Source organism: Dasypus novemcinctus, chromosome 29, assembly GCF_030445035.2.
Source record: "Dasypus novemcinctus isolate mDasNov1 chromosome 29, mDasNov1.1.hap2, whole genome shotgun sequence".
Classification (NCBI taxonomy): Eukaryota; Metazoa; Chordata; class Mammalia; order Cingulata; family Dasypodidae; genus Dasypus; species Dasypus novemcinctus.
The window spans coordinates 29,105,013-29,130,922 of NC_080701.1; the positions used below are offsets into that span (position 1 = coordinate 29,105,013).

At 41.6% G+C, this 25,910-nt stretch overlaps 1 protein-coding gene and 1 long non-coding RNA gene across 2 annotated transcripts; one reads left to right on the top strand and one right to left on the bottom strand.

Annotated features, from left to right (window-relative positions):
- Positions 1–526: 526 nt before the first annotated feature.
- Positions 527–1,734, bottom strand: LOC131276603 (uncharacterized). Its single transcript, XR_011647759.1, has 2 exons — positions 1,657–1,734; positions 527–723 (listed from the first exon to the last, which is right to left on the bottom strand). It is a non-coding gene; the product is annotated as an uncharacterized lncRNA (long non-coding RNA).
- Positions 905–25,232, top strand: LPL (lipoprotein lipase). The gene is made up of 10 exons (XM_004468888.5): positions 905–1,210; positions 9,046–9,215; positions 13,538–13,717; positions 14,847–14,958; positions 15,737–15,970; positions 17,151–17,393; positions 19,066–19,186; positions 20,452–20,634; positions 21,775–21,879; positions 22,890–25,232. Coding segments are annotated over exons 1-10 (1,416 nt in total). The 5' UTR covers positions 905–1,143; the 3' UTR covers positions 22,891–25,232.
- The last annotated feature ends 678 nt before the right edge of the window (positions 25,233–25,910 follow it).

The following is a 25,910-nucleotide window of genomic DNA, read 5'->3' on the forward strand; positions in this document are numbered from 1 at the left end:
TTATTCTGACTAGCAGTCACCCCATCTTCTCTCCCTCCTCTCCAATCTCTTTTCCCTGACACCTGGTCTACCTCCTGTCTCTCTATTTGCCTCTTCCAGGCATTTTACATCCACGTAATCCTTCAGAATGTGTCTTTTGTGAATGCCTTCTTTCACTTAGCTTAACTCAATACACTTTTAAATCATTGGACCTGCACTTACTGTATCTGAAGGTCAGAAGTTATCCTTGTATTCTATGATGAGTTTGAGGATTGGGTATAATTTACATGAAGCAAAAAATGAGAAACTAGTTAGAGTAAATGGGCTTTTCTCCATCACAAAAATGAATCCGTCTTGCCAGTATTAAAAATGCTGGATTGTACAAGCACAAGCTGCAAAGCAATGTGTGTCCATAGGTCCCTAGGTTGACATTGTGACCTAGAGGATTCTGGAAAAATAAAACATAAAAAATAAAACCACCACCAACAAAAAATAAAACACAACAAAAAGAAAAACCTGCAAGTTTATACACAGGATCCATCAAAAGGGGAGTTGAATTTTATGATTTATTAATATGTATCAATAAAATCGATTTGGGGAAAAAAAAAAGAGGAGTGGTTTAAAGTATTGGCCAAAGGTAGTTTAACAGCATAACTTCCTCTTCTTGGAAAATTGGTGGTCACAGAGCAGTTGCATATTTAACACAAATCGATAGAAACGGTGCTTCCCTGGCGAGGCAGGCTCCTAAGAGAAAAAAAGTAATAAAAACCTAAGGAAAAGCCAATTTCCCCTGCTGCCCTTTCCCCCCCTCTTCTCGCCCGCAGGGTTGATCCACATTACAATTCGCTCAAAGATTTGGAAGTGAGTTTAGGGCCCACCCCACCCCTCCCCAACTTATGATTTTATAGCCAATAGGTGATGAGGTTTATTTGCATATTTCCAGTCACATAAACAGCCCGGCCGTGGAAACAGTGTCAGACTCTCCTCCTCCCCCTCTTCCTCCTTCTCCGAGGAAACCTGCCGCTCGCAGCTGCCCAGCCTTTCCCTTTGAAGGGAGAGGTGCCCCGCGCGGAACCCGCAGCTCCAGCCTTTCCCGCCTCCGGCTCCGCGGCCAGTCGGGGGTCCGCGCGCCAGCCCAGCTGCTCCGACCCGGGACGCGCGGAGATGGAGAGCAAAGTCCTGCTCCTGGTGGCCCTGGGCGCGTGGCTGCAGAGTCTGACCGCCGCCGACAGTAAGTGCCGCGCGCACTCCCGGCCACCTGCAGACGCGGCTGCGCGGCCACTTCCAGAGCCCCCGAGAGACGGGAAAGAGGAAGTTGAGCGGGGGCGCATCTCTCTCTGCCCGAGCTCTGGAACCCGAGAAGGGCCACGGGCGTGGGCTCGGGAGAAATAGGGAAGGCATTCTCCTTCCGAGCACTCTGGGGCGTCTCTTCCTCCCGGATTCCCGCGCAGTTCCCTGCACTCCCGCTGCGGCCGCGGGCAGGGCCGGGGAGGGTCCACTGGGTGTGCGGGGCGGGACCCGGGAGGGAAGGCCCGGGGCGGCGGTGACCCGCAGTAACTCCCAGCTGAGAGTGGGTGGCGGCAGGGAGCACGAGGGAGAGGGTGGCTGGAATGAAAAGCACGCGGGCCAAGGTGACCCCGGCTTGGCCGTGGCGGCGGGGCGGACGGAAAGTGGCACCTAGTCGTGGCCCGGGGAAAGAAGCAGGAGTTGTCCGCAGTTTGAAATCACAGGGTCCCCCGGCTCTCTACGTAGCCCTTGCGCTCCGGCGTGCGGGTAGAGGGGACGCGTGGCTCGGTGTCCAAGAGATGCCGCGTCCGGCGCGCGTTAGGGCGCGCGGGAAGCTCTCCAGCTTGCACGCTTGCACGCTTGCACGCTTGGACGCTTTGCTTTTCTAAGCGCCCAGAAAACCAAGCGAAGGGCGGACTCTTCTGAAAACGTGGCAGCGACGACCCGTCTGGGGGCGGAGAGGTCTGCACTTGGTTTCGGTGCGAGTCTTCAGAGCAGAGGCCAGCTGGGCGCGTCCAGCCCGGCAGTGCCACCGCGCACGTGGGGGAGCTCTGGGCGCCGCGGGGAGGCCGCGGCAGGAACCCGGGTCACGGCTGGGGCGGAGCTGGGCGCTCCCGGCGGGTGGGGTGACTGAGTTCCTGCCTTAGGAGCAGATGCGAATTTCCTTATTGCACGGGAAAGCGCCCAGGCTGCACCTTGCCCGCAGTCGTGACAGCCTGCGTAACTTGAACCTTGGTTCAGCTAAAATACGGCAGCAACTAAAGAGGCAGTTGAAGCAAGCAATAAAAGGAGGCAACATTTTCTTTTTCCTTCCGTGGTGCCATTCCAGTAGGGCGGTGTGGGGTGGAAGTGCTTCCAGGAGGCATGTTCCAAGAGCCTCAAGCTAGAGTAGAGTTTCTCCATGACTTTGCAGCTGAAAGCTTGTTTAATTTCGGTTCTGAGCTGCGGAAGAAAAATTTTCTTCGATTTTAAAAAAAGGTGGAGGTCCCATAAATGGTTGAATGGGTTGGAAAGATTTACAATCTTTCTTTTCTGTCAGATCAGATTGAGAACACTGGAGGTTCCGTTAGAAAGTCTTGAACGTCTTATTTTGGTGCTAAGTTCTCCTCAATAGTGTTCAATGCTGGCCAAGGAAAGGGCAGGAATGGACTCCAAAGGCTTATTTCGGAAAGTATACCGTTGTTTGACGTTACTCTTACCATAAACTCGGGTGATCATGTGTCATCCACGTTTTTAGAATTTGCCATCCTCTCTTAGAGGTTCCCAATCCGAAATTCTTGGGCAAGTGAGCGTCATCTCTCTGGGTTTAACTTCCTTAACTCAAAAATGAGGAGTTAGATCTAGACCGAAAATTCTCTCAGGCCCCTCCAATTCTTATTTTTTTCATTCAAATGGACACTTAAAGCAGTTAAAATTAAATTGATTTTAACCAACATGTGCTTTCTAGGGCTGAAAAGGTATTTGGGGAGGACTCAGGGCCACCTTGAATTTTCTTCCTCTCTCCCTACCTCCATTTATGCCTCTCCCATCACAGCTTCTTTCTTCTCCTTTCTCCCACAAATGGATTCATCTAGGAATGTAAGAATTCGAGGATGAGAAAGGCACAAGTGTGGAGTGATGGTAGGCAGCACCTCCCGTGGGCTCTTACTTGATTTATTCATTCTATTTTTTTCCAAGAAGAATATGAGGGTATGAGGCCCTTCCCTCAAGCTCTGTGTTGCGGGAGCTACCACCGTCTCTGTGTGCCCACAGATGGGAAACATGGATTGCTGGGAGAGGGAGCCTCTGCCTCAGTGCTCAATAGCTGCAGTTCTGTTTGACTGGCTACAGTGAATTTCTAGGCCAACGTTTTGAGTTCAACATCATGGGCGATGAGAACAAAATAGCAGGTGTCATTGCTCAGGGAGCAGAGCTCAGCAAGGGAGTGATTGATTACTAACTGTACTGAAAAGTGGGAGTCAGTTATGGGGGAAGAGTTGCAATGGAAAATTTTCACTTTCTTTCAAGCAGTGCATTTTTAGCTCAGCCCGCCATTCTTGCTTCATGCTTAAGGAAAAATTGGGCTATACAGTTTATTACCTCCATTACGAGAGATTGTTCAAGACAATGCCTCGAAACATACATTTTACAGGTAGTAGGTAGTTTCTTCTCTGACTGCCACCTGTTTCCACCTCGTTACACCCTCCGCTGCATTCTCCTGCAGTAAGTGTGAAGATGTTCTAGCAATCAGAATGATGGCTGAGGATGACTTTGGATCGTACAGTTTGTAAAAACAGAATACAAGTCATGACTATCATCATTTTTCAGGTCTTGATGAAGTTACCATTATAGAGTTTACTCTGCATTTCCCAGCTTTAATGGCAACAAATATTCCAGGTGCAAAACTTTGGAAAACTTAGTGTAGAGTTTCAGGAGAGTGGTACCCACTTCCTATAAGTTGTCACCTGAGTGAACAAAATACTTTTTATCAACAGAGATTTTTTTAACCTGGGAGTGAATCTGTCAACAGTAGCTTCAGTCACATTGTCTCCTTGCAAAGTTTGGAGGTTCTGTTAAGTTTCTGAAGGAGAAAATATGATGGGATTCCAGCTCACTCAGAGACTAAAGAGTTTGAGATTTGCTCTGAAGAGTCTTTGTTTACTTGACTGTAAATCTGTACAATGCTGGCTTGTGGGCGATTTAAAACATGTCTGTATGCATTGACCCCATTTAGGTATTCAGTAAGTGTCAGATGGGATTAGTGGGGAAATAAATATCTACTAGGGAAGAAGGAATGGTTCACCTTAAGTTGATTATACATACGTATCCATTATATATATGGGGGGAGAGAGAGAGACAGGGTGGGGTTACTGGAAATAAGCATATTTAAATGTGTGACACTTATTCATTTGCTCTTCCCAATATGTTCTCTCATATTGTTCATTCAAAAGTCTAAATCGACTTTCTGAATGAATAAAAGAAAATGGCCCCATTACTATTTGACAGTGGAATAAAAAGAACAAAGATGATCGAATCGGTGTGGTCACACTCCGTCTAATTTAGCTACAACGTTCACGGCACACACCCCACGCTCCCATGTGGTACATGACCTCATCTGTGTATTTTTCTAGGATGACTGCTTCTATGCAGACAAGTAGGGGCAATAGTCTTCTGGCTCAGATTAATTAGAGTTTAATATATAAATTTGCAGAAACTTTAAAATAGTATGAAAAGAGGCTTTCTGGAATGCAGGTAAATAAATGGATTTGAATTGAGAACTTCTCAACAGCCCTCCATTCAAAGGTATAGCTATCTTGAAATCAATAATGTACTTTTGAAAAAATGTTGGTTTTTAGAGTTAATTATACCGAAAAATAGCATGAGAGCTAGCATCTCCATTTTAATGAACAGATCAGAGTCACAATCTTTACTCAGGGTTCTCTCAGGCTAAAATAATCATTGGCAACATAATAATTGGCTTTCATTGTGTTTGTGTAAGACAACTGGATGCTTCCCTTTGTCTTCTTTATCAATTAGGAGAAATTCATTTCAGAATAACAATTCAAGAATTTTGTATTTTAATTTTTAAAATTCTTGATTTAAATATGCCTGCAAGATACCACTTAATCAAAATATTTCATTAACCAATCCACAGTATCTTTTTTTTTTTAGGTACTGGGGGCCCTGGGACCTTGTATATTTTGCTTGTTGTTCATTTTTGTTTCTTTTAGGAGGCACTAGGAACTGAACCAGGGACCTCCCATGTAGGAGGCAGAAGCTGAACCGCTTGAGCCACATCTGCTTCCTTCCACAGTATCCATTTGAGTAGGATACTGTGCTTGCACTTGCTTGTTTACACGTAAAGGTCTAAATAAATGGGACACTTTTAACACACATCTCCAAGGCTGTTTTCTACCTTTTATCTCAGGAAGGTGGAAGTTTATTCCTGATACTAGAGAAAATTCAACATAAAATGAGTTCAAGTGTGAGGTACAGGATATATTTTTACTACTCACTTAACAGAACAAATACTTTTCTCCGTAAAAATGTAAAGTCACTCCGCTTGTTAGATACTTCAAAAGCAGTGACTTGCTGCATATATTGGAATATCTGAATAGACCAGTCAATTCAGTCAGAAAATGGTAATGAGTTTTTCCTTTCCCAAACTGATCAATTCAACAATTCAGATTGTTTGGTTTTCTGGCATCCTGCAGACAATACCTGAGTCAAAAACTGTAACCATCAGTCTCAGAAAGCAAATGAATTGCTGATGAAGTCCTTGACCTCTGGTGTGTCTGTGCGTGTGAGGGAGGCAGAGGGTGGAAACTTCAGAAAGAACTACGTTGGAATTGAGCTCTTGTACCTACAGTGCTCATATGAAGGATACTCTTATTCATGGGTAATTCAGAACTGCTTTTAGAATATTGTTTCTTTCCTGGGATGCTCATGTTCCTCCTTTTCCAGCAACACATTTACCTGTCTCTACATGCTTAGGCTTTCAGCCTAACGTCATCTCTGTAAGTTATTATCCACATTAAGATAAATTCCTTATTTTCAAACACAGATTTTTCGCTGTCTGTTTAGGAGCTATTTAGCAATTGCATACCCAGGAAATGCATTCAATTATAACTTTCCCGGGAGCAAAAATCTCCCCTCGTATGGAGAGCAGGTCTGCTGGGACCCAGCTGGCATGGGGGTGCTGACGTGCCAAGCCCAGTTCAGGATGAAGGTCCTGAGGAAGCAATCTGGTCCCCTTCTTTCCGCTCTCTGATCTAGGTGGCTCTCATTTCTCAGGGCACCCATGAAAGATAATCTAGCTGAGTAAGTGGAGAGTCTCTGCTGTTTTCCCATGTGTAGATGATGACAGCTTCCTTGGCTATGGTTGAGTTGAACCATTCCCCTGCCAGCCTGGAGCAATCCTGTTGTGTACGGGGACAGCTAAGTGCACTGGTCCCTATTTTCAGGGTCCATATTTTCCCCTAATTTTACATGGCCTAAGCCAGATGCGCGAGTTCTGTTAGAGTTTTGTCCTCAGGACGCATCCTTGAGGTGTTGCAACCCGGTAGTGTAAAAACCCCTGTCAGAACGCCGAAGGGAAGGCGGGTTTGTCTAAGCACCAGTAAAATTTACAACGTCATGGGTAGGATGACAGAGCCCTGGCTCCATGGCGCAGCTCAGAGCGTGGAACCCTTTTCCTGTTGAAGGGCTTCATTATGTTCTCTGTAACTTGAGAAAGTAAAATGAGAAATGATTTCCTTTACAAGCAAAATTAAAAACTCCAAACACAAATGCACTTGAGACTGTATGAATTTCTCTTTATATGCTGTGGACTCAACCTAAAATGTTGGCCATGGGAAATCAGAGCTCTCAATGGGACATACTCGTAATCTGATACGGGATCCATGAACTGAATAGACTTTTTTTTTTTTCATGGAACCATACAAAGCCAGCCTTAGTAATTTCAAAGAATATTCTTAGTCAGTTCAAAACCAGCAGCAATGCCAGGGCCACTATGTTGTGTAATTCTCGGGAAGAATTGAACCAAAGTGAACGATGTTCCCTGGAGTTGCGTCCTGCAATAGTCCTAACTACTGGCTTGGCACACAGGTGGGGTGTGAAAACTGTTTGCCAGGCGGTGCACATCGGTTCTGGTTTTAAAAGATTGATCATTGAACATGTCAAAATAAGATTGTTAGAGGGAAAGGATGAGTTACTTGAGGTGGAGAGGTGGGAGACAGTGAAACTAATTTAGTTTTAAACTTTCGAAAGCACTAGCAAGAAAAGAACTTCTTGAACGCTGAAAGTAGAATCATTTTAAGTCTGCAATATTCTTTTCCCTTATCAGAAATATAATAAGGTCACCAGAGTACTTTCTGGTGACGGGGTAAGGCAAACCTCCAATCAAGTAAGATTAGAGACTGAGCATACTCTGAGGGATGTATTTCAAGGGCGATTTTACTACTGGAAATGCAAAGAGCTTTAAAGATCATTTGAAGAAATGATCTTAGAGTGTTTAGCTACTGTAACGAAACTCATTTCTTTCCACTAAACCAAATCACAGAGAAATTGTCTCCTCCGTTTCAGGTGTTGGCGGGTTTGTTTTGGTTTGGTTTGGTTGTCAGCCTGTTGCATGTGAGGAAATCAGTTGAGAAGGAAACACCATATTGCTCAAGGGACTGGGGAAAATAATTACTAAAAGGGAAAATGTTGGTTGGTCCTTAGATAAAGACCATAAGCCTGATTGGAATGCCTGACTTTCATGTTATCCTATCATTTTTGGCCTGACTTTTGCAATGTTATTTTAAAATTTACAGATTTTTCAGATTTTGAATTGTGTAAAGAGAGAAAATTTTGATTAAGAAATTTATGTATTCCTAAGCAATATAGTTATTTATCTCCTGAAATTTCTGAAAGATAGAAAAGCTAAAATCTGCAAGTTATTGCCTTCTTATAGTCGATCATTTTTTTAGCTTTTTTTTTCCCTTGGCAAGGAATTAAATGATTTTCCCTAATATAACTTCCCTTAGACTATGCTCTGCTTTGTGATGAATCTCATTTTATTAGCAAAATAATTTATTTCAAGTGTTCACTATGATATTACATGTCCTGTCTCCAAGTACCCAGTGAAGATTTATTGACACTTAGATTTATCGTCCATACATTCAAAAGAAAGGTTATAAATAGGCCTTCTCCCTTTACCCAATTTGGGACTAACTATGAAGAACCAAAATAGCCGCTTTGTAAACACAGCTTTGTTGTAGTGTTTTAAGCTTTGACTTTGTGTGGAAGGCTTTAATTACATAAGGGGGAAAAGAAAATTTGGGGGAAGAATTAACCACCGCATGGATAGCACAATCATTTCTGAGCATCCCACTAAATGATTTCTTAAAACATGATTTTGAAATGGTATATTCTGCTATTGCTGTGGGAATAATTTATACAAAAGCTTCTTCATTCCAACTTTTCATAATACTAGTGTATATATATATATATATATATTTTAATTTTGTGAGTGAATAGGAAATAATCTTTTTCCCAAGCAAACCTAATTGCATAATTTTATAGGAGAATTTTCCTTTGCTGTAAGCAGAGACTTAAAATGTGTTAAATAATCAATTGAATAGGACTATATCAATAGGCACCCGGAGAACAAGCTTTGAACTGGAACCAAGAGACCTGACTCTGGTTCCCACTCTCTTTTCTACTATTAGCAACATAACTCAGTCAAATCACTTAGAGACATGCCTTGAGAGATCCTTGAATTAACTTAGGGATCCCCAAATAGCGGCTGAGTTACTTGAAATTGTACACACACACAGTCAGAGCTGAAGAACAGGCTGGAAGACACAGGTGAGATAAGTGTTCTTAACGCACATTTATCTTAAATTTGTCTCTGCCAACTGTGATCATGACTGCAAGATCTGTTATTCTCTTGCAATTCACATTCATTTTTTTAACACTTCAAAAACAAAAACAAAAACCAGTGGTGATTGCTTGTGAACCTAAAATAGAACATTTGAGCTAATAAAAGCAAATCATTCTGCAGTTAACCTCCTCTCCATGTTTTTTTTTTCTTTCCAGGAACTAGAGGAGGAGGGGATTTTAGAGACATTGAAAGTAAATTTGCCCTCAGGACCCCTGAAGATACAGTTGAGGACACCTGCCACCTCATTCCTGGAGTGAAAGAGTCGGTGGCTAACTGCCACTTTAACCACAGCAGCAAAACCTTCGTGGTGATCCATGGCTGGACGGTGAGAGAGACTGTTCAGGAAGGGGGAACTCGGGCGCGCCCTGGCTGCTGGGAATGCTGCAGAATTCTGCTTGCTCTCCACGGGCTTTGCTTTCAACTTGAATCAAGGCAGTTTCTGCTTTGGGGTGGGGAACCGTGCAATCCACAGGCACAGGTTCAGGAGCCCTTCCCCTAGAAGGTGCCGACCTGCTCTGTAACATGGTACCTGCCCGGGTCCTTTACAACAGCCGTTCTTGTGAGGTGGGGAAGGAGGCTCAGCTCAACCCAGAGCCAAACATGGAGCTTCTGGGAACCCGGCACCATCCTGCCTCCTCCAGCAAATTGCCAGGATCCTTTCCTGGGGAAGACAACCTGGACCGGTGGGGAGAGGGCGGGGGAGGTACGGCAGCCTGGGTTCCAGCTCTGACTTTGCCACTTGCCAGCCCTGTGACATGGGTCAAGTCACACCTTCCATCTCTGGGCCTCAGTTTATAGAAGAGGTTGAACTAGACATCTTTAAGGCCCCTCCACTTCCAACATTTTCAGACTGTAAACCTCAGGAATTTTCTAGAGATGAAAGAGGGCTAGCAGGAAACTGTAATAGGTAATCGACTGTTCTGTAATAGGTGATCGATTGTTAAAGGTGAAAACTGGCTACATTTACCTTAAAATCTATGAATAAAGTAGTTCCCTCTAAATATGTCAAATACAGTGCTTACTTAATCATTTTGTTTGTTTTTAACATTTTTAATCCCTACTGGGTGAATTTCATTGTTTATTAAATAGGCCTTACATAAAATTGATTGTCAAGGATATATTATTTTCCCATCATATCAGAATTTATAGAATAAGTTCTGATGTAATGGAATATGGAATAGATATTAAATTCTAATGAGATAAATTAGCTACAGAATGATATATATCTAGCCCTCATTTCTTTTTCTCCAGAGCTTAAGTACCTTTGTTATTTATGGTATTGGACAATTTGTTATAATTTTTGGAGACAAAGGCAACTACTAACAGAATTCTCACACATGCTATTTTAATAAAAATGCATCAGTTTACTAGAGTTAACATAGTGAATTATTCATTTTGTGATGAAAGGCCTAATTCCTAAATATGCATCTTTTTTATATTTTAAGACCTTTTAAATAGGAAAAAGAAATCTTAGGTGTTTTTAGAGGCAATTATATATATAGAGAGAGAACTTGGCATTTAACACTTTTCAAAAAAGCTTAAACTTAAACACATTTATACTCCAGGGAATAAATTGAATATCCCAGGCATCTCAATCATATTATCCCTGAGAGAATTAAATACTTAGAATTTTTTCCAGAGGTTTCCATCCCTCAGATTAGAATACACAAACAGCCCAATATCAGTGGATGGCACCAGTTTCAATCTCCTGCCCTCCACAACCCACTTATATCCTTCATTCCACGGGCCCTTACATTTTACCTACATGGCTAGATCACTGGCTGTGGGTTCAGGTTTTCATTGTACAGACATGGTTAGTCTTACCAATAACTAAGCCAAACCTGCTGATCCCAGCTTCTTCAAGTTGGGCCACCCAGTGCAAGTGGCAGCAGAGGCTTTGTTCAGTTGTGTGTCTGAGAATCTAAGATTTTTAAAATTGGTGCTGTTGAAGGGATGTGTAGAAGAAAAACTTAGGAAACAGGACCTTCTCTGAATGGAGGAAAGTGGGTACTTGGATTTCCTACCCTTTTGTTTAGACTTGTGTACACAAGTATTTTCTACTGAATTTTTAAAGTGAGGATTAGATTAGCTGTTATTCGGTTGATGAAAGTATGAGTCACTGGAAGCATAAATTGGGCAACTTGCCATTGTAAATATTGCCTAATCTGGAAACAGTGATAGTACAGAAAATGTTACAACCGGGGCCTAGAGCAAACAAAATCTTCCTGCCTTTTCTGAGATAAGGTGCTTAGTGAATCAAGGGGACAAACTGAGGAACGAAGGAGATCCCCCAACTCTGTTATGAGAGATGCCAAAGAATGCTGGGCCTGTAACATGCATATGGCACATCCCAGAAGGCCGTTTAGACACAGCTGGGCTGGAGTTCCGCCACTTGCTTGGATTTCACACATGGGTGCTTTAAGAACAGGGTTCTCATTGTGAAGGAGGACGCCCTCACCTCTGGCTGACTGGAGTGGCCATTAGCATTGCATTCTGAAGAAGTGACATCAGTCCCTCTCAGAGGGCAGCTGCAAAGGGTGGTGGGCACACCAAGAAGAGGGAGAGAGGAGGGCAGCACCCGCTCTTCATGGTTTTGCTCTAGGTGAGCCTGCCCTGTATTTGCATCCCCGACCCAAATTGCACCTGGACCTGAAGCAGCGTCGCTGAGATGTGTTCAGAGGAGATCTGAATAAGTTCCTAGTGGGCTCGCATCACCTTCGCACCTTTTCTCCTTTGTTTTCTCCTCTTGCTTGAAAGGGCTCTAGAGTGGGCATTTTATCACTACGAGTAGACTGCGAACCAGAACGGTCACACTTAGAAATTTATGAATCGAATCCTCTTTTTAATGGGTGGCCCAATAAAATAGTTAATGGAAGAGCTAGGACTGGGACCAAATTCCTCTGAGTCTCAGGCTTGCCAAGGGCACAGCTATGTGGTGAGAAGTTGTGCGGTTTATGTCAGGAGTGAAACTAGAGCTTGTGCTCTGATAGCCTTAGCCGAGGAGAAAGAATAAGAAAGAACCCTGGTATGAAGTTCCAAATGAAGTCCCTCGGTTTGGCAATCCAAGACTCCTCTTTTCCTATTGGAATAACACTGAGTCTCTAGTTTTTACAGGGCTCCCCTTAAAAGTTACCTTAAACAAGGATTTTAGACATTTTTTGGTCTAGTCAGTACATAGCTGAGTAACGTTTATTGTGGCTTCAACATGACCTAATCTCAGGTCTTATTAGTGTGTGTGGATTTGGGTTTTATCTCCAATTCTACCCATATACAAGCTTAAGCAGGACTGTCTGGAATTTTGAACCTGCATTTTTTAAAACGTCTGTTGATTAAAGTGTGCATCTTCAGCATTGTGACTTTCCTGAAAGCTATTGATTGTACGCTTTAGATAGATCATATAGAATGTGCACATATCTCAGTAAAACTGCTTAATAAATAAATAAATCATTGCAAAAATAGTCAGGAACAGTAGCTATGTACAGCAGGGGAAATAGACTGAGAGGTGCAGAAGTTTCTTGTTCATCTGGTTTTTGTTTATTATCATTATTGAAATAATGCAAATGCTCTGATCATGATTGAAGTGATGAAGGCACAACTATGTGATTATACCAAATGCCATTGATTGTACACTTTGGGTGAATTGTATGCTACATTAATATGTTTCCATAAAATTGATTTGTTAAAAAAAAAAGAAAAGAATCAGTTGAGCTTTTCTGCCTGCCTCTCCCCCCACCCCCAGCACCACTCACTCCAGGCTCCAGGCTCCTCCTGCAGCCATAGAAAATTTAAATTAAATTTTAAAAAGTGTACATCTTTGCTAAGATAGCCAATACCCCTTCTCTGAAAGCATAAATTAAAATTCTTTATGAATGGAGTTAATTTGAGGAAACTGTAGGTCTTTTGACTTTGCCTTTTGGAGCCCTCATTAATAAGAGGGAAAGAATTACAGTTGGCAGTTTGCCTATGTCTTATCAGGACCAACTAGTCATTTGGGAAATATGGCTATTAAATCTCACTAATTGGCACTCTGATAAATAAGAATTGGAGGGAGCTGTGGAAAAGTTTGAACTGAAGCTTACCATTTTCTTATCTATTAAGAAAGCGGTTGCAAAACAAACCCAGAATTTTCTGTTAGTGTAGTTTAGTATGTTTAAAACTTTTTTTCATTAGCACATCAAATGGCATATGTAAATGGCTCCTTATTAGAAAAAATAAGTTCCCATACCCCCAAATAATTCTACTGAGAAACGTTTATTAGCCTAATTGAAAGTAACTAAACTAACTTTCTTTTAAGATCATCTCTGATTCTGCAACAATTTTTTCATTCATTCAGACTGATCTTTCCTCCTAACCGTGCAAATTATTGGAGTTCCGTTCAGTTTGTCAAGCGTGCTTTTAACATTGATCCTGTGCTGAACCCCCACCTGCCATCCCTGAACCCACCACACCTTCTTTGGCTTACTCAGATGTACTGCAGAAGGGGCAGGCACAAGTCTTGAAACACTCTTTTGGGGGTTGAGTTTTTGTCCGAGCCCAGGGGCTGCCTTGTGGGTTAGGGTTTCCATTTAACCCAGGTGTAGTGGATTGCTCCATCCATGACTAGTTGTAGGTGGACATTTTAAGAAAGCATGTGCCCTCTCTTCCCAGGTCACGGGGATGTATGAGAGTTGGGTGCCAAAGCTCGTGGCAGCCCTGTACAAGCGGGAGCCAGACTCCAACGTCATCGTGGTGGACTGGCTGTTGCGGGCCCAGCAGCATTACCCAGTGTCTGCAGGTTACACCCAGCTGGTGGGAAAGGATGTCGCCAGATTTATCAACTGGATGGAGGTAAGGCAGCGAGAAGGAGCCTTAGGTGTCCAAAAACATCTCTTGGCTAGAGTTGGGCAAATGACTGGTCTTTTTGCCTTTTCACTTAGGCGTAGACCTTTCCTGGGGCAGTTGAAATCCCCAGAAGCTCTGCGTGGGCATTATTTCAAAGCAATAAACAGTATTATGTTAAGACTGGAGCACCAAGGCCCAGTGCTGCCCTGACTTGTCCTTTGATAGTTTCGTAGTGAATAGATCTGCTGAGACCAGGAACTAAGTGGGTGGAACAGACAAAAAGCTTGTTATTCCAGGACAGAGGGAAGATGGAATGTTCAGCCAAATCCTTCCCTACCAGTTGGCTGGGACATGGTTTTGGGCCCTGTTATAGAATACCAATCTCTGTGACAAAAATATTAACAGCATTTATTCTGAGTGTGAATTAAAGATCCAAATTTTTGTTGAGGGTTGGGGGAGTGATGGACTTGAGCCAGGAAGGAAATGGTGGGGAAGGCTTGTAGGACAGGAGGGAGCTGAGGGCCCAGAATTATGACTTTGGTGACAGTTTTACCCACATTGACTCTGAGACCATCCTCTAGAAATGACCATTGAATAGTACCTTGGACTTCAGGTCAAGTTATTGAAACCAGATAATGGGAGTTCAAAAATAAATTGTGTGTATTGGACTAACCATCAGAGGACAAAGGTTCTTGTCTTGGCTCTTTGTTGCCTGGTTGAGTGAAATTGGGCAAGTTGGATCACCACCCTGGGCCTCAGACATCTTATCTTTAATGTGAGGAAGCTGGACCCCATAAGTGTGTGGTTCCTTCCCATTGTTATATTTCCTGATTATAAATCATTGTTTGGCTAACCTTAAAGAATAAAGTGCTGCAGGCTATTTAGTGTGCGGGAATCGTGGACTATATAATCATATAATTTATATCATTTCAGAGGCATGGGAAAACTTTCTAATTTAAATATGTTGTCAACGAGAACATCTCAACCAGAATATGTATTTCTCCCTTTTATCCGTAACACAGAATTAAAATAGGTTGAATACATTTTTAGTCTTGCCTAATTTTGAAAACGATATTGATTTTATTTCCTTTGGTTTTATCTTTTGCAAACAATTTTTCCCCTTTTTCTCTCAAAGGAGGAATTTAACTATCCTCTGGACAATGTTCATCTCTTGGGCTACAGCCTTGGAGCCCATGCTGCTGGCATTGCAGGAAGTCTGACCAATAAGAAGGTCAACAGAATTACTGGTAAGAAAACAGTAGTGTCACCTGTTACCAAAAAGTCAAGATGGCTGCCCTTCTGAAAGAGAGTCAGAACAAAGCTTGTTAAATGCCCAGAAGAGCCTAGTGCTTTTTGGGGGAGTGGAGGTGGGAGTGGGGATGGGGGTGGGGGTGGGAAGGCCCAGCCACTTGATTATCTCATGGTAGGGCTGTTTTTCAGGAATAAGATAAAATGCAGGCTCTTGTTCTCATGGGCTCACCATCTCCCAGCATTAGCACAGAAACCTAGCACAAAGTTAAGCATAGTTAAGATTTCTCTGAGAATCCTGTTTCTCTCCTCCTGCTCTGTTCCTTGGTGGCAATATTGCAGGCATATCACCATTGGCATCAATAATGGGAAATGTTGAAAAGGACCAAAACCGGAGGCCTGTCGGGAGAAGGAAGACAGCTGTCTAGGCCGGTGGTGATAGATGGTTTGGCATGGTAGAGAGAGCGAAAGAAGCCACCACTATTTAAAAGTCTTCTCAGCAGATTCAGAAATAATTTACAAAAGGAAATCAAGATATCCTGAATGAAAATTGCTATATAATGGCCAGCTTAGGAGATTCAAATTTCATATAAAAGGATCGAAGTTGACTTTTATGACTCAGTAATTTAAAGATCAAATTACAGTAGAATAGGAGCTAATAAGAATCTAAGTGGCTGCCCGTTACATTCTAATGAAGCGCATTGGAATGCTAACTTGATACTAATGGGGATGAAAAAGGATTTAAAGTCTGTGGGCTTTTTTTTTTTCCCACCGAAGGCCTAGATCCAGCTGGACCTAACTTCGAGTATGCTGAAGCGCCAAGCCGCCTTTCTCCAGATGATGCATATTTTGTAGATGTGTTACACACATTCACCAGAGGGTCCCCCGGCCGAAGTATTGGAATCCAGAAACCCGTGGGACATGTTGACATTTATCCTAATGGAGGCACTTTTCAACCTGGATGTAACATTGGGGAAGCTATCCGCGTGATTGCAGAGAGAGGCCTTGGAGGTAAACGTGATTTAGAAACGAATTGAGCATGAGTTTCGTCCTTGACTCTCAATCATCCAGTGTCTCTCCCATTACCCGCAAAGTAATCCACACTTGGACCAAGATAGGTTTCTGAAGAATTCTGTCATATTCAGCATGATTACCCTAGAGTCTCTGTACTTTGTGTGGTTTGACAACCATTTTTCTTTTTTGTTGTAGACTACATTGATTTTTGCACTTAGAGTAGCAAGAAAAAGTAAAAGTGAGATTCAGAAAGGAAAACTCCACTGCTCTCATTAATAACAACAACAACAACAACAACAACAACAAAATGTTATCTGACCTCTCACTGTAGTTGCAAAGCCAGTGAAGAGATTTTGAAATTTACTGAGAGTAAAGGTGTTAATAAGTCCAAATTTCTTTTCCTGGCCTTTTTAGGAGATGCACAAATCAGATACAAATCACCACTCCCCAGCAGTAGATCTTCCAAAATATTAAGAAGAAAAAAATAATTTTATATTCACTTGATATTTATTTTAATAAGCATGTTAACTTGTGTTAAATGTGCATTTCATTTAAGGATGATTTGCATACTTTATAGGCGATTGGGACTTACCTAGTGTCAGTAGTCTCATGGCTTCTGTGCATGTTATGAAACATACAGCATAAAGTTGTTGTTTTGAATTGTTATAAGAGAATATGGTAATAGATCCACTCTTTATGACATTGCTAATTATTTCTATAATTTATTTAATGTAAAATCATTAGTCAAGGACACAACCCTCATGTATATAGAATCTATGATGAAATACTATTCGTTTAATAATGATATCTTTTACAATGTGGTTTCCAGAAGTTTTGTGAAGCATTAGATGCTTGTTTTCTTTAAGAAGATAATGAGATAAACTGGGGGAAATCAACTTCCATCTTGAATATCTGTTGCTACAGTTTCATAACCATAAAATAACAGAAAAATCAAAAGGTCCCTATAAGCTTGCCACTTTGACACTCTTGAATGTAGGTGAGCAGCTGACACCAAGAATACTTCCTTAAATAGGACCTTCAATCATAGATTCACAGGAATAGACCCTGAGGTCATTCTGTTCTCACTCCACATCTAAACTGTTTTAGCCATGCAAGGGGAAGCACCCACTGGTACGTTAGCAGAGCTGAAACGTTCTTTATGCCCATTCTTCCCTAGATGTGGACCAGCTAGTGAAGTGTTCGCATGAGCGTTCCATTCACCTTTTCATCGACTCCCTGTTGAATGAAGAAAATCCAAGTAAGGCCTATCGGTGCAATTCAAAGGAAGCCTTCGATAAAGGGCTCTGCCTGAGTTGCAGAAAGAACCGGTGCAACAACTTGGGCTATGAGATCAACAAAGTCAGAGCCAAAAGAAGCAGCAAAATGTACCTGAAGACTCGTTCTCAGATGCCCTACAAAGGTGGGTGGGAGATCTGCAAGTAAGGAAAGTGAGAGTGATAAAAGGATGCACACCGCATTGCGTGCCTTGATTTTTTATTTATCATGCTCATTGCATCATGTCCTTTGGGCAGCGATAAAGGAATGATGTTACTTATCCCTGAGCCCCCTTCATACTTCTGTTGATAGAGAGGGAGTTGCACTGAGACATTTTACTATAGTTCCTAATTCTCCTTGCGTGCAAGGCCCCAGCGCACACCCTGTTTGCCACCTTCCTCTGTACTTGTGACCATGAAGGGACAGCCCATCAGCCCCAGGCTCAGAGCTGATTTGGAACCTAATCCTTCCAATCAGGGGTTGGCAAACCATGGCCCCTGGGCTTGTTTTTGTTGTCATTAAAACAGAGCCCACAGGTTTCTTTACTTATTGCCTATGCTTTCACACTGCCTCGGCAGAATGGAGGAGTTGTGACACAGACCGTGTGGCCCACAAAATTAAAACATTTACTATCTGGCTCTTCATAGAAAAAGTTTGCCTGCCCCGAGCGTTTGCTTTCCCTGAAGGCAAGAACCACCTGCATTTTAAAATGCACGGTATCCCTGGGAGGAGAGAGTACACCAGACCTTCTAAGATAGTTCCATTTTGTCATGAGTTTTGTTTCGTCCTTGAATTTCAAACTTGGCATCTTGCGTAGAGCAAGACCTGAAGGCATGGAGGGGCAGCAGGAGAGGAGGTGAGCAGATAAATGTGGCGAGAGGGCCGAACCTCAGAAAAGGCTGCCTGGCCTGGGGCCCTCAGCAAGCCAGAGGGAAGGGACGATATTGAAGGACGGTTTCCCCAGGTGGAATGTACCTGACGAAGGCGTCCAGGTGTAAGGGGGTGCCGTTGTTATCTGCAGAGATGTGCTTGGTGGCATGGGGGGTTGGAACACCTAATTCAAGAAAACCTTTTAGGCAACTCAGGAACCCGCAGTTTCTCTCTTTGGAACCAGGAAGCATGTGCAAGGTATAAGCAGACGGTAATTTCCCGAAGACGCGTATCTTCTGAGGGCATCTCTCCATCAGCCTCCTCATCCTGCCCAGTGCCCCTCTGAGCTGGTCGGTGTTGACGGGCACCGAGCTGAGCCTGGGCACTTCAGCAGTCCCAGCTTCCCCCGCTCTGGCTTGTCATGGTGCCCCAAGGGCTCCCCATTTCTCTCGACGCTGTGCCTGAAGCCTGTGCCTTACCCAGCCCCATAACCTTCCCTCAGCCCCGTGGATGCAGGGGTTTTGGAGGGAGAGGGAAGTGTAGGAGCTCAGGCACGTGCTTTTCTGCAGAGGCTCTCCCAGGTACGGGAACTTTAGGACCTGGCTTTGTGAGGCATCCCCTGGGCCTCTCTAAAGGGTCAGTGATGCAAGTTTTTATTTTGAGCCTATCGCTATCTGCTCTGTGCTAGATCGGAGGGCAGGGGGTGAACGAGAATAAAAAGGGCCTTCTGACCTCCAGGAGCTTGCAACCAGGGTAGGACACACCCTTGAAACAAGAAGACATATGGTCGCAGGCAGTGATCCAGTGACAAATGCCAAATATGCTCAGTACAGCTGCGGAGAGACAAGACAGCCAAGGAAGGGAGTGCGCCAGGGCCTCTTGATTTGATCTTCCTAACACCTATCAGTTGTGCTGATCAGCACATCTTCCAATTTCCTCCTCTGCAGTTTTCCATTACCAAGTAAAGATCCACTTTTCTGGGACTGAAAGCAACACGCAGACCAACCAAGCCTTCGAGATCTCTCTGTATGGCACTGTGGCCGAGAGCGAAAACATCCCTTTCACCCTGTGAGTAGCCACCAAGGTCCTCTCCACATGTGGGTCTGGCGTGGAATTGCCTGCATAACCTGCCGTAACGTTTGGGCTAGGAACAAAAGTGGGGTAGGACACTTAGAAAACCAGTCTGTATCTACCTTAAGAAACTAGAATTTCAGAATTGAGGTCTTGGCCATATTTCATATTGAGAACAAAAATTTTTCAAATTGGCCATTTTATTTTCAGTTACTATCTTTTTTTTTTCTTGGTGTCGTTTTATTTTGCACATGTTGATTTTAAACAAAACAACAAGTAAATTCTTTTGTACAGTTGATTTTAAATAAAACAAGAAGTAAATTCTCTTAAAAGGTTTGATGTTAAAGAAAATGAACAATAGTGATAAGAAGTTACTCTGTAGATATCAATATAATGTATAGAGAAGATATAAACAGTAAAAAGCCCATGAAAAAGATTGACCAAAGAAATACAAGATTTGGGTAACTTTAAGATATCATTATATAAATTATTAAATGAACAAACCTTTAAAAATACCCAGGTCTGATGAGGTTGTGAAGTGGGCACATCCCTACATCACTGGAGTGTCATTAATCAATAGAAGCCCCCCAGTGAGGAATGCAGTGTAGCAATAACGTTCAAGGTTATAAAAGGTTATGATATTTAAGGGTATAATTTCTTTTCAAATTAATTTATCCTAAATAACTATTCAACAGAAATTTTTAAAAAAGTTATGTGACAAAAGATGTTCCTTGCAATGGTACATGTAACAGCATAAATTTAAAACGAAGTGTCCAATATTAAGGCAATGGTTAGGTAACTTGTGCTTTATTAAGTCCATAAAATCAACCAGCTTAAAAAAAACTGTATTTATAGAAAATGAGATAAAATAACAAAATGTGGAAAATACAATATTAAGTGAACAAGGGAAGAAAAGAGAATTGTTTATAATATTATGATGGCAACTATGTATCTATACAAATTGAAAAGGAAGACATGAACATGGAAATCATGTCTCTGGGTTGTGAATTTTTGTCTTTTAAGAATTGTACTTACTAATGCGTATGGTTAGACTACAAGCTGTAATAGATTAAATGGACGTGGCTGTCTTTTACAGTATACCAAATGCCATAGACATTCATCTTGAATATTTCATTGGACATTTTTTGCATTTTTAAAATATTCCCCAAACAATAAAACTATTTACATATTGAGAGGAGAACAATGGAAAGAAAAAAAATCTGATATCCAGAACTAACCAAATATGTTGACTTTTTATTCAGGCCTGAAGTCTCCACGAATAAGACATACTCCTTCCTGATTTACACCGAGTTGGACATCGGGGAGCTGCTGATGTTAAAACTCAAGTGGAACAGTGATTCATACTTCAGCTGGTCAGACTGGTGGAGCAGCCCCGGATATGCTATTGAGAAGATCAGAGTAAAAGCAGGAGAGACTCAAAAAAAGTAATTAACTCACTTTATTTCCCCATTCACTTCAGACGCGCTTTATTATCATTCCTTAAGGATAGCCTCTCAGGAGCTTTCACCATTCAAGTGAAACTTCAGTAAGCCTTGTCTTCAATACTATATGATTGAGATAATTCTCTGTAGGATTTCTGCAGGAGTACTCTTTTATTGTCATACTGGGGAAGTAATAGTATTTCTGCATTTCATGTACGGAAAGTCCCTGAACTGATATTTATTCAGAGGGAGAGCAGGACTTAGCAGTCAGGAATCCCTGGTTTCTCAGTTGGCGCTGTTTCTCACCAGCACCAAAGTTATGCAACAAACCTCAGAGATGTTATATTTGACATTCAAATCTTAAAACCAGCCTCTTCAAGAAGAATAAAATTCTTCCACACTCATCTTGTCCTTTCTTGCCCTCCCCTGTCCCACATATATCTATAAAATGTATTGCACAGAGAGCCCTGTACGGTTTAAATTTTTTTATACTGGTGTATGGGGGCTTTGCAAACTATAACATGGTATTACTTTAATAAGAAAAACTTTTTACATTAGGATTGACAAACAATTTCTCTTTAGTCATTCGCTTTTATAACCAAAAAAAAAAAAAAAGATGTTTTGGATGGAAAAGCTCTGCAGAACATTTGTTCCTCTCGTGGGCCAGTGGGAGGCCACTTTTCTAATGCAGATACTAAGAGGTAGTAAATTTAATCTTGTGACAGCTTTTGGAGAAAGGCTTGTGATTCTAAGGCTGTTCAAGAATGTTTTTATACCTGGCTATACTGATTAACTAGGTTTCTCTCAAATAGCCTTTCTAGTTCCCATGTCAATGACCAGAACAGCCTGAGTATTAGCAGTCAATTATTGAAATTATAAAAAACAACTGGAACAGTCATGTTGGAGTTGAATGGACCTGACCAAACCCTACATTCTTGCATAGAACCCTACAATCTTTTTTTTATTTTTAATTGTTTCAGGTCCTTTATTTTTAATGTATCTTCTTTCTCTTCTTTTCTCCCCCTGGTAAATGTTTGCATTATCTCACTTAGAGAACCCTACATTCTTGCATAGAACCCTACATTCTTGCGTAGTTGTTTTGGTTGTTCCACATGGCATGCTCACATACATTCTCTCCCACAGGGTGATCTTCTGCTCCAGGGAGAAGGTGTCTTTTCTCCAGAAAGGAAAGTCACCTGTGGTATTTGTGAAATGCCATGACAAGTCTCTGCATAAAAAGTCTGGCTGGTAAGCATCATATGCTAAGTCTCTCTGGGCGCCCTGAGCTGGTTCTCTGCAGGGATCCAACTGCCTCCATTGCCCCTCACCCCATAACTCAATATCTGCACTGACTCCTGTGATCTGAATCTTCTAAGGGTCTTTCTTAGCCCTCCCGCAGAGATTGGGCCGACCCTTTTGCTTTTCGCAGGGCTTCCCCATATATGTCTCCTTCTGCTCTTACTCTGAGCCCTCTCCCTTTCGGGTGCAGTTTTGAGGTTTGACTGTGTAACTACCACGAAATCTTCTTTGTACTTTTTTTCCTCCACTGCATCCTGGCTACCCTTACAGATGCTAACTGCAGAGCATATAACCCAAGTTCAGTAGTTGTCTTTGTAGCCATGGGTGCAGCTCTTCTCAGACTGTATCCAGGGGAGTAAACTGTCTCATACCATCATTGCAACAACAATGTGAGCCTCCGAGTGCCAGTAGAACCCAGGAAAGGAAATCAAAGGGGCAGCCACCAAGCACCCATCTCAAACCCCTTATGACAGAGACTGAATGGAGTTAGAAGATTGGAGACTCTTCTTTTTCCATTATGACACAGCTCCCTGGCTCTCTCCTACCTGACCTTTAAGGCTAATCTGCTGGCAGCTGGCAGCTGAATCTTTCCAGCACGTCAGTCCTAAGTGGAAACTAAGCATATGACCTTCCCCTCAACTCAGCTGAGTTCCCTGGACATGCCATTTTCATTCCTCCCCTCATTCGCCTGACAGGTGCCAAGTGCTAATGGGTTACAGGTATAAGGAGCGAAAGCTTAGACTATGTAATACAAACCAGTGACGCAAGAAACAATGGGAAAGGCTGGTCACACCATTACCTGGAAATGGAAAAAGCTTTTTCAATGGCTTTTTCAACAACAGAGGTTGTTCTGAACTTCCACTTGAATTATTTTCTTCATAGGAATGGTGGGGGAGGGGACAGGTTTGTAAAACACTGAGCAGTTAGTAAATTGTCCTTCTTCCTCTGCTTTTTCTCAGAAACTGGGCAAATCTGTGGAAAGAAGAACAGCCCGTGAAATCTGTGAAGAATGAAGTGAATGAAGTAACTTTTACAAAAGATGCCCAGTGTTTAAAAATGGAATTTCCTGAGTATTAATCCCAGCCATATACTTGTTAGTTATTTTAAGAGACAGCTGCAGATACTAAAGAGTAGCTAATTCAGTTTGAGGAGTATGATGGCCAAAGATCACATCTTCCAGCATTAAAAGACAGCAGCTATAGAAAGCACTGCATTTTGGCCTTTGAGAAAGAAGAAATAATTGTTTGTCCCCTGGTAAAATAATAAAGGTACTTCATGTGGCACATTTAGCCACAGCCTAAAACCGATTAGAACTTCATATTTTAATTGGAATTCTGGATGTTCTGAACCAATTCCTTCTCAAAGTTTTCTCCAAGTCTAAAGTCTAAATATAGAAAATTATTTTCTTAACAGTCAAAATGTTGGACCATTTTTTTTTTTTTGGAATGGCTCTCCTCTTGCCATTGAGATGTAGCCCAAGAGTTAAGCAGGATGGAAAGGACAGAGAATATAATTGATAAAGCACTGAATCTTTAAATATTTTCTGCCATTGGCTTGCATTGTAACTAAATAACAAATTAAAGGAGATATAAAATTTAGATCAATGAATTTTAATAGACTTTAGTTTATTACCTAAACTGCTCCCCCCAACTCACCTTTTTTTCTTTGTCTCAAAAGATTATATTTTAACATTGTTCCCTGGATAGGTATTTAAAATGAGCCTGCAATGATTGAGTTATGACTAGGGCTTTGATTGGGCCATGTCATTAGGGCATCACAGATAAAAGGCATGGCAAAGGACAGAGTTGAGGGTTTCTGATGTTAGAGTTTTGATTTTGGAGTTTGATGCTGAAGACTTAAACTAGAGCCTGGGAAGCCAGCCCCAGGAAGGAAGGAAACTTGAAGCCAGAGTAAAGCAAGCCCCAGGAACACAGGAACCCAGGAAGCCTGAACCCTCACATATGTCGGCAGCCATCTTGCTCCAAATAGACTTTGGTGAAGGAAGTAACTTATGCTTTATGGCCTGGTATCTGTAAGCTCCTACCCCAAATAAATACCCTGTATAAAAACAAAACAAAACAAAAAAAAATGAGCCTGCAGTCTTCATCTGACACATAATTTGAACTGTGGCAAAAGAGAATGCTACTGTAATTTTTTAAAATCAGAGTTTAAAAATTATATTCATCTGTTCGAAGTCATTTATTATCCAATAGTTACCATTCAGGTCTAGGCTTACTTCAGTCAGGGTTCAACCACACTTTGAGTGTGTCTCCTTCTTTCCTGGTATTTACAAAAAGATTTGTGTTCAGGTTCAAATTCTGCATCATCTGAATGCCTATAAATTTCAGACAAGGACCCTTTTTACTGCACATAGAGGTGGGAAAGTAACTGGCTGTGTTCATGAGCAGCGCTTAGAAACCATCGTGTGCAGCTGAAAGAATCTTTGATTGCCACAGCCACACCAAACTGGTTGTTGTTACCATTTTTAACAACTAATCAAGAGTGAGTGAACGAGTATTTATAAACTAGATCTCACATTTTCAGAATGCTCTTCTGCGTATTAATATAGAATGAAAAGAAGAAGTCAAATCTCACAGAGGCTTTTGCTGGGAACCCAAACTGTGAACATGTGTGGGTATCTGAACACATACTCACATAAAAAACCCTGCATGTAGATGTATTATTTGGCATGATTTGGAAGGTAAACAATCAAAGGATGCATCGTAGCACATTGGAGAAGTAGTTCCAGAAGTGTCAGAAGTTCAGCCGTGTATCTGAGAAATGTGATTGTGCCTATATAATGTAGGGCAAGTGTTGTGATTGATACCAGCAGGCTTGGAATGCATTCTCTCTAAAAATAAAATGATGTGCGATTTGTTGTTGGTATCCCCCTTGATTGCTAATTTATTGATTTTCTGGATTTGGGTTTTGACCAAGGTTGCATAAAACTTAAGACAAGATTCATCAAATTAGCATATGGCACTGGGAACTCTGGCTTCTAAAGATTTTGCTATAATATAAAAGATGCTTTGGCTTTAAATGTTATTTATTAGCTGTAAATATATGTGTTATGTGTAAAGGGAGTTTGTACATATTGAAAAGGTCATTGTAGCTGTCTGCATTTAAAGAAGTGTGGTGCTAACTTTGTACATGTTTTTATCAGTGACAGTCTCACTGAGCCAACTTACTCTTATGAAATAATGCAATGAAATGGGCTTTTTTTTTTTAAAGAAAAGAAACTTTCATAACTATGTGAAGAACTGAAACCAGCTTTTAATAAAATGGACAGAATTTTATTATAACACTAAGTCATTATTTTGTATCATTTTAGTCCACTTTAAAAAAAATAAATTTACTCTTAGGGCAGATTCATTCAGCAAATATTTATGGACTGAGTAACCACTCTACTCAGCAAATACTATAGCTTCTAAAAATTACAGTGCCTGTTATATTACAAAGCCTTAGATGAAATTTAATATTTGTATACAGCTTAAGATAAATCTTGGATTCTTTAAACTAACTGTAAAGGAAAATTATATGGAATTTTCCTAAATAAAATACATAGGACTTTTGCACAAGTAAAATATTAAATTGGTATAAAATATTTTTGACCATTTTCTAGAATATGTTGTCTCTATTTTGAGGTCTGATAGTTAGCTGTAGAGTGAGCGGCATCTGTGTAACAGTGAATTTTTTTTTGGGGGGGTGCATTTTTTTTAGAACTTTGCTTGAGTTGTTTTGATAATTAAAACATGTATAACCCATCTATGCAATTAAATAGGAATTGCTTCTTAGTACTGCCAGGAGGAATTGTATCTAGAAAACTATTGTTTTAGTAGCCAGTGGCCTAAACCTTCATTGTCAGTTAGGCATAGGGCCTCCTGGAGCTGGAATCCCACCTGATAGATGGGGACTCCTCAATTTGCACTTTGTCTACTACTGCCCATCAGTACCAGTTGTATAATCAAAAAGATGGACAA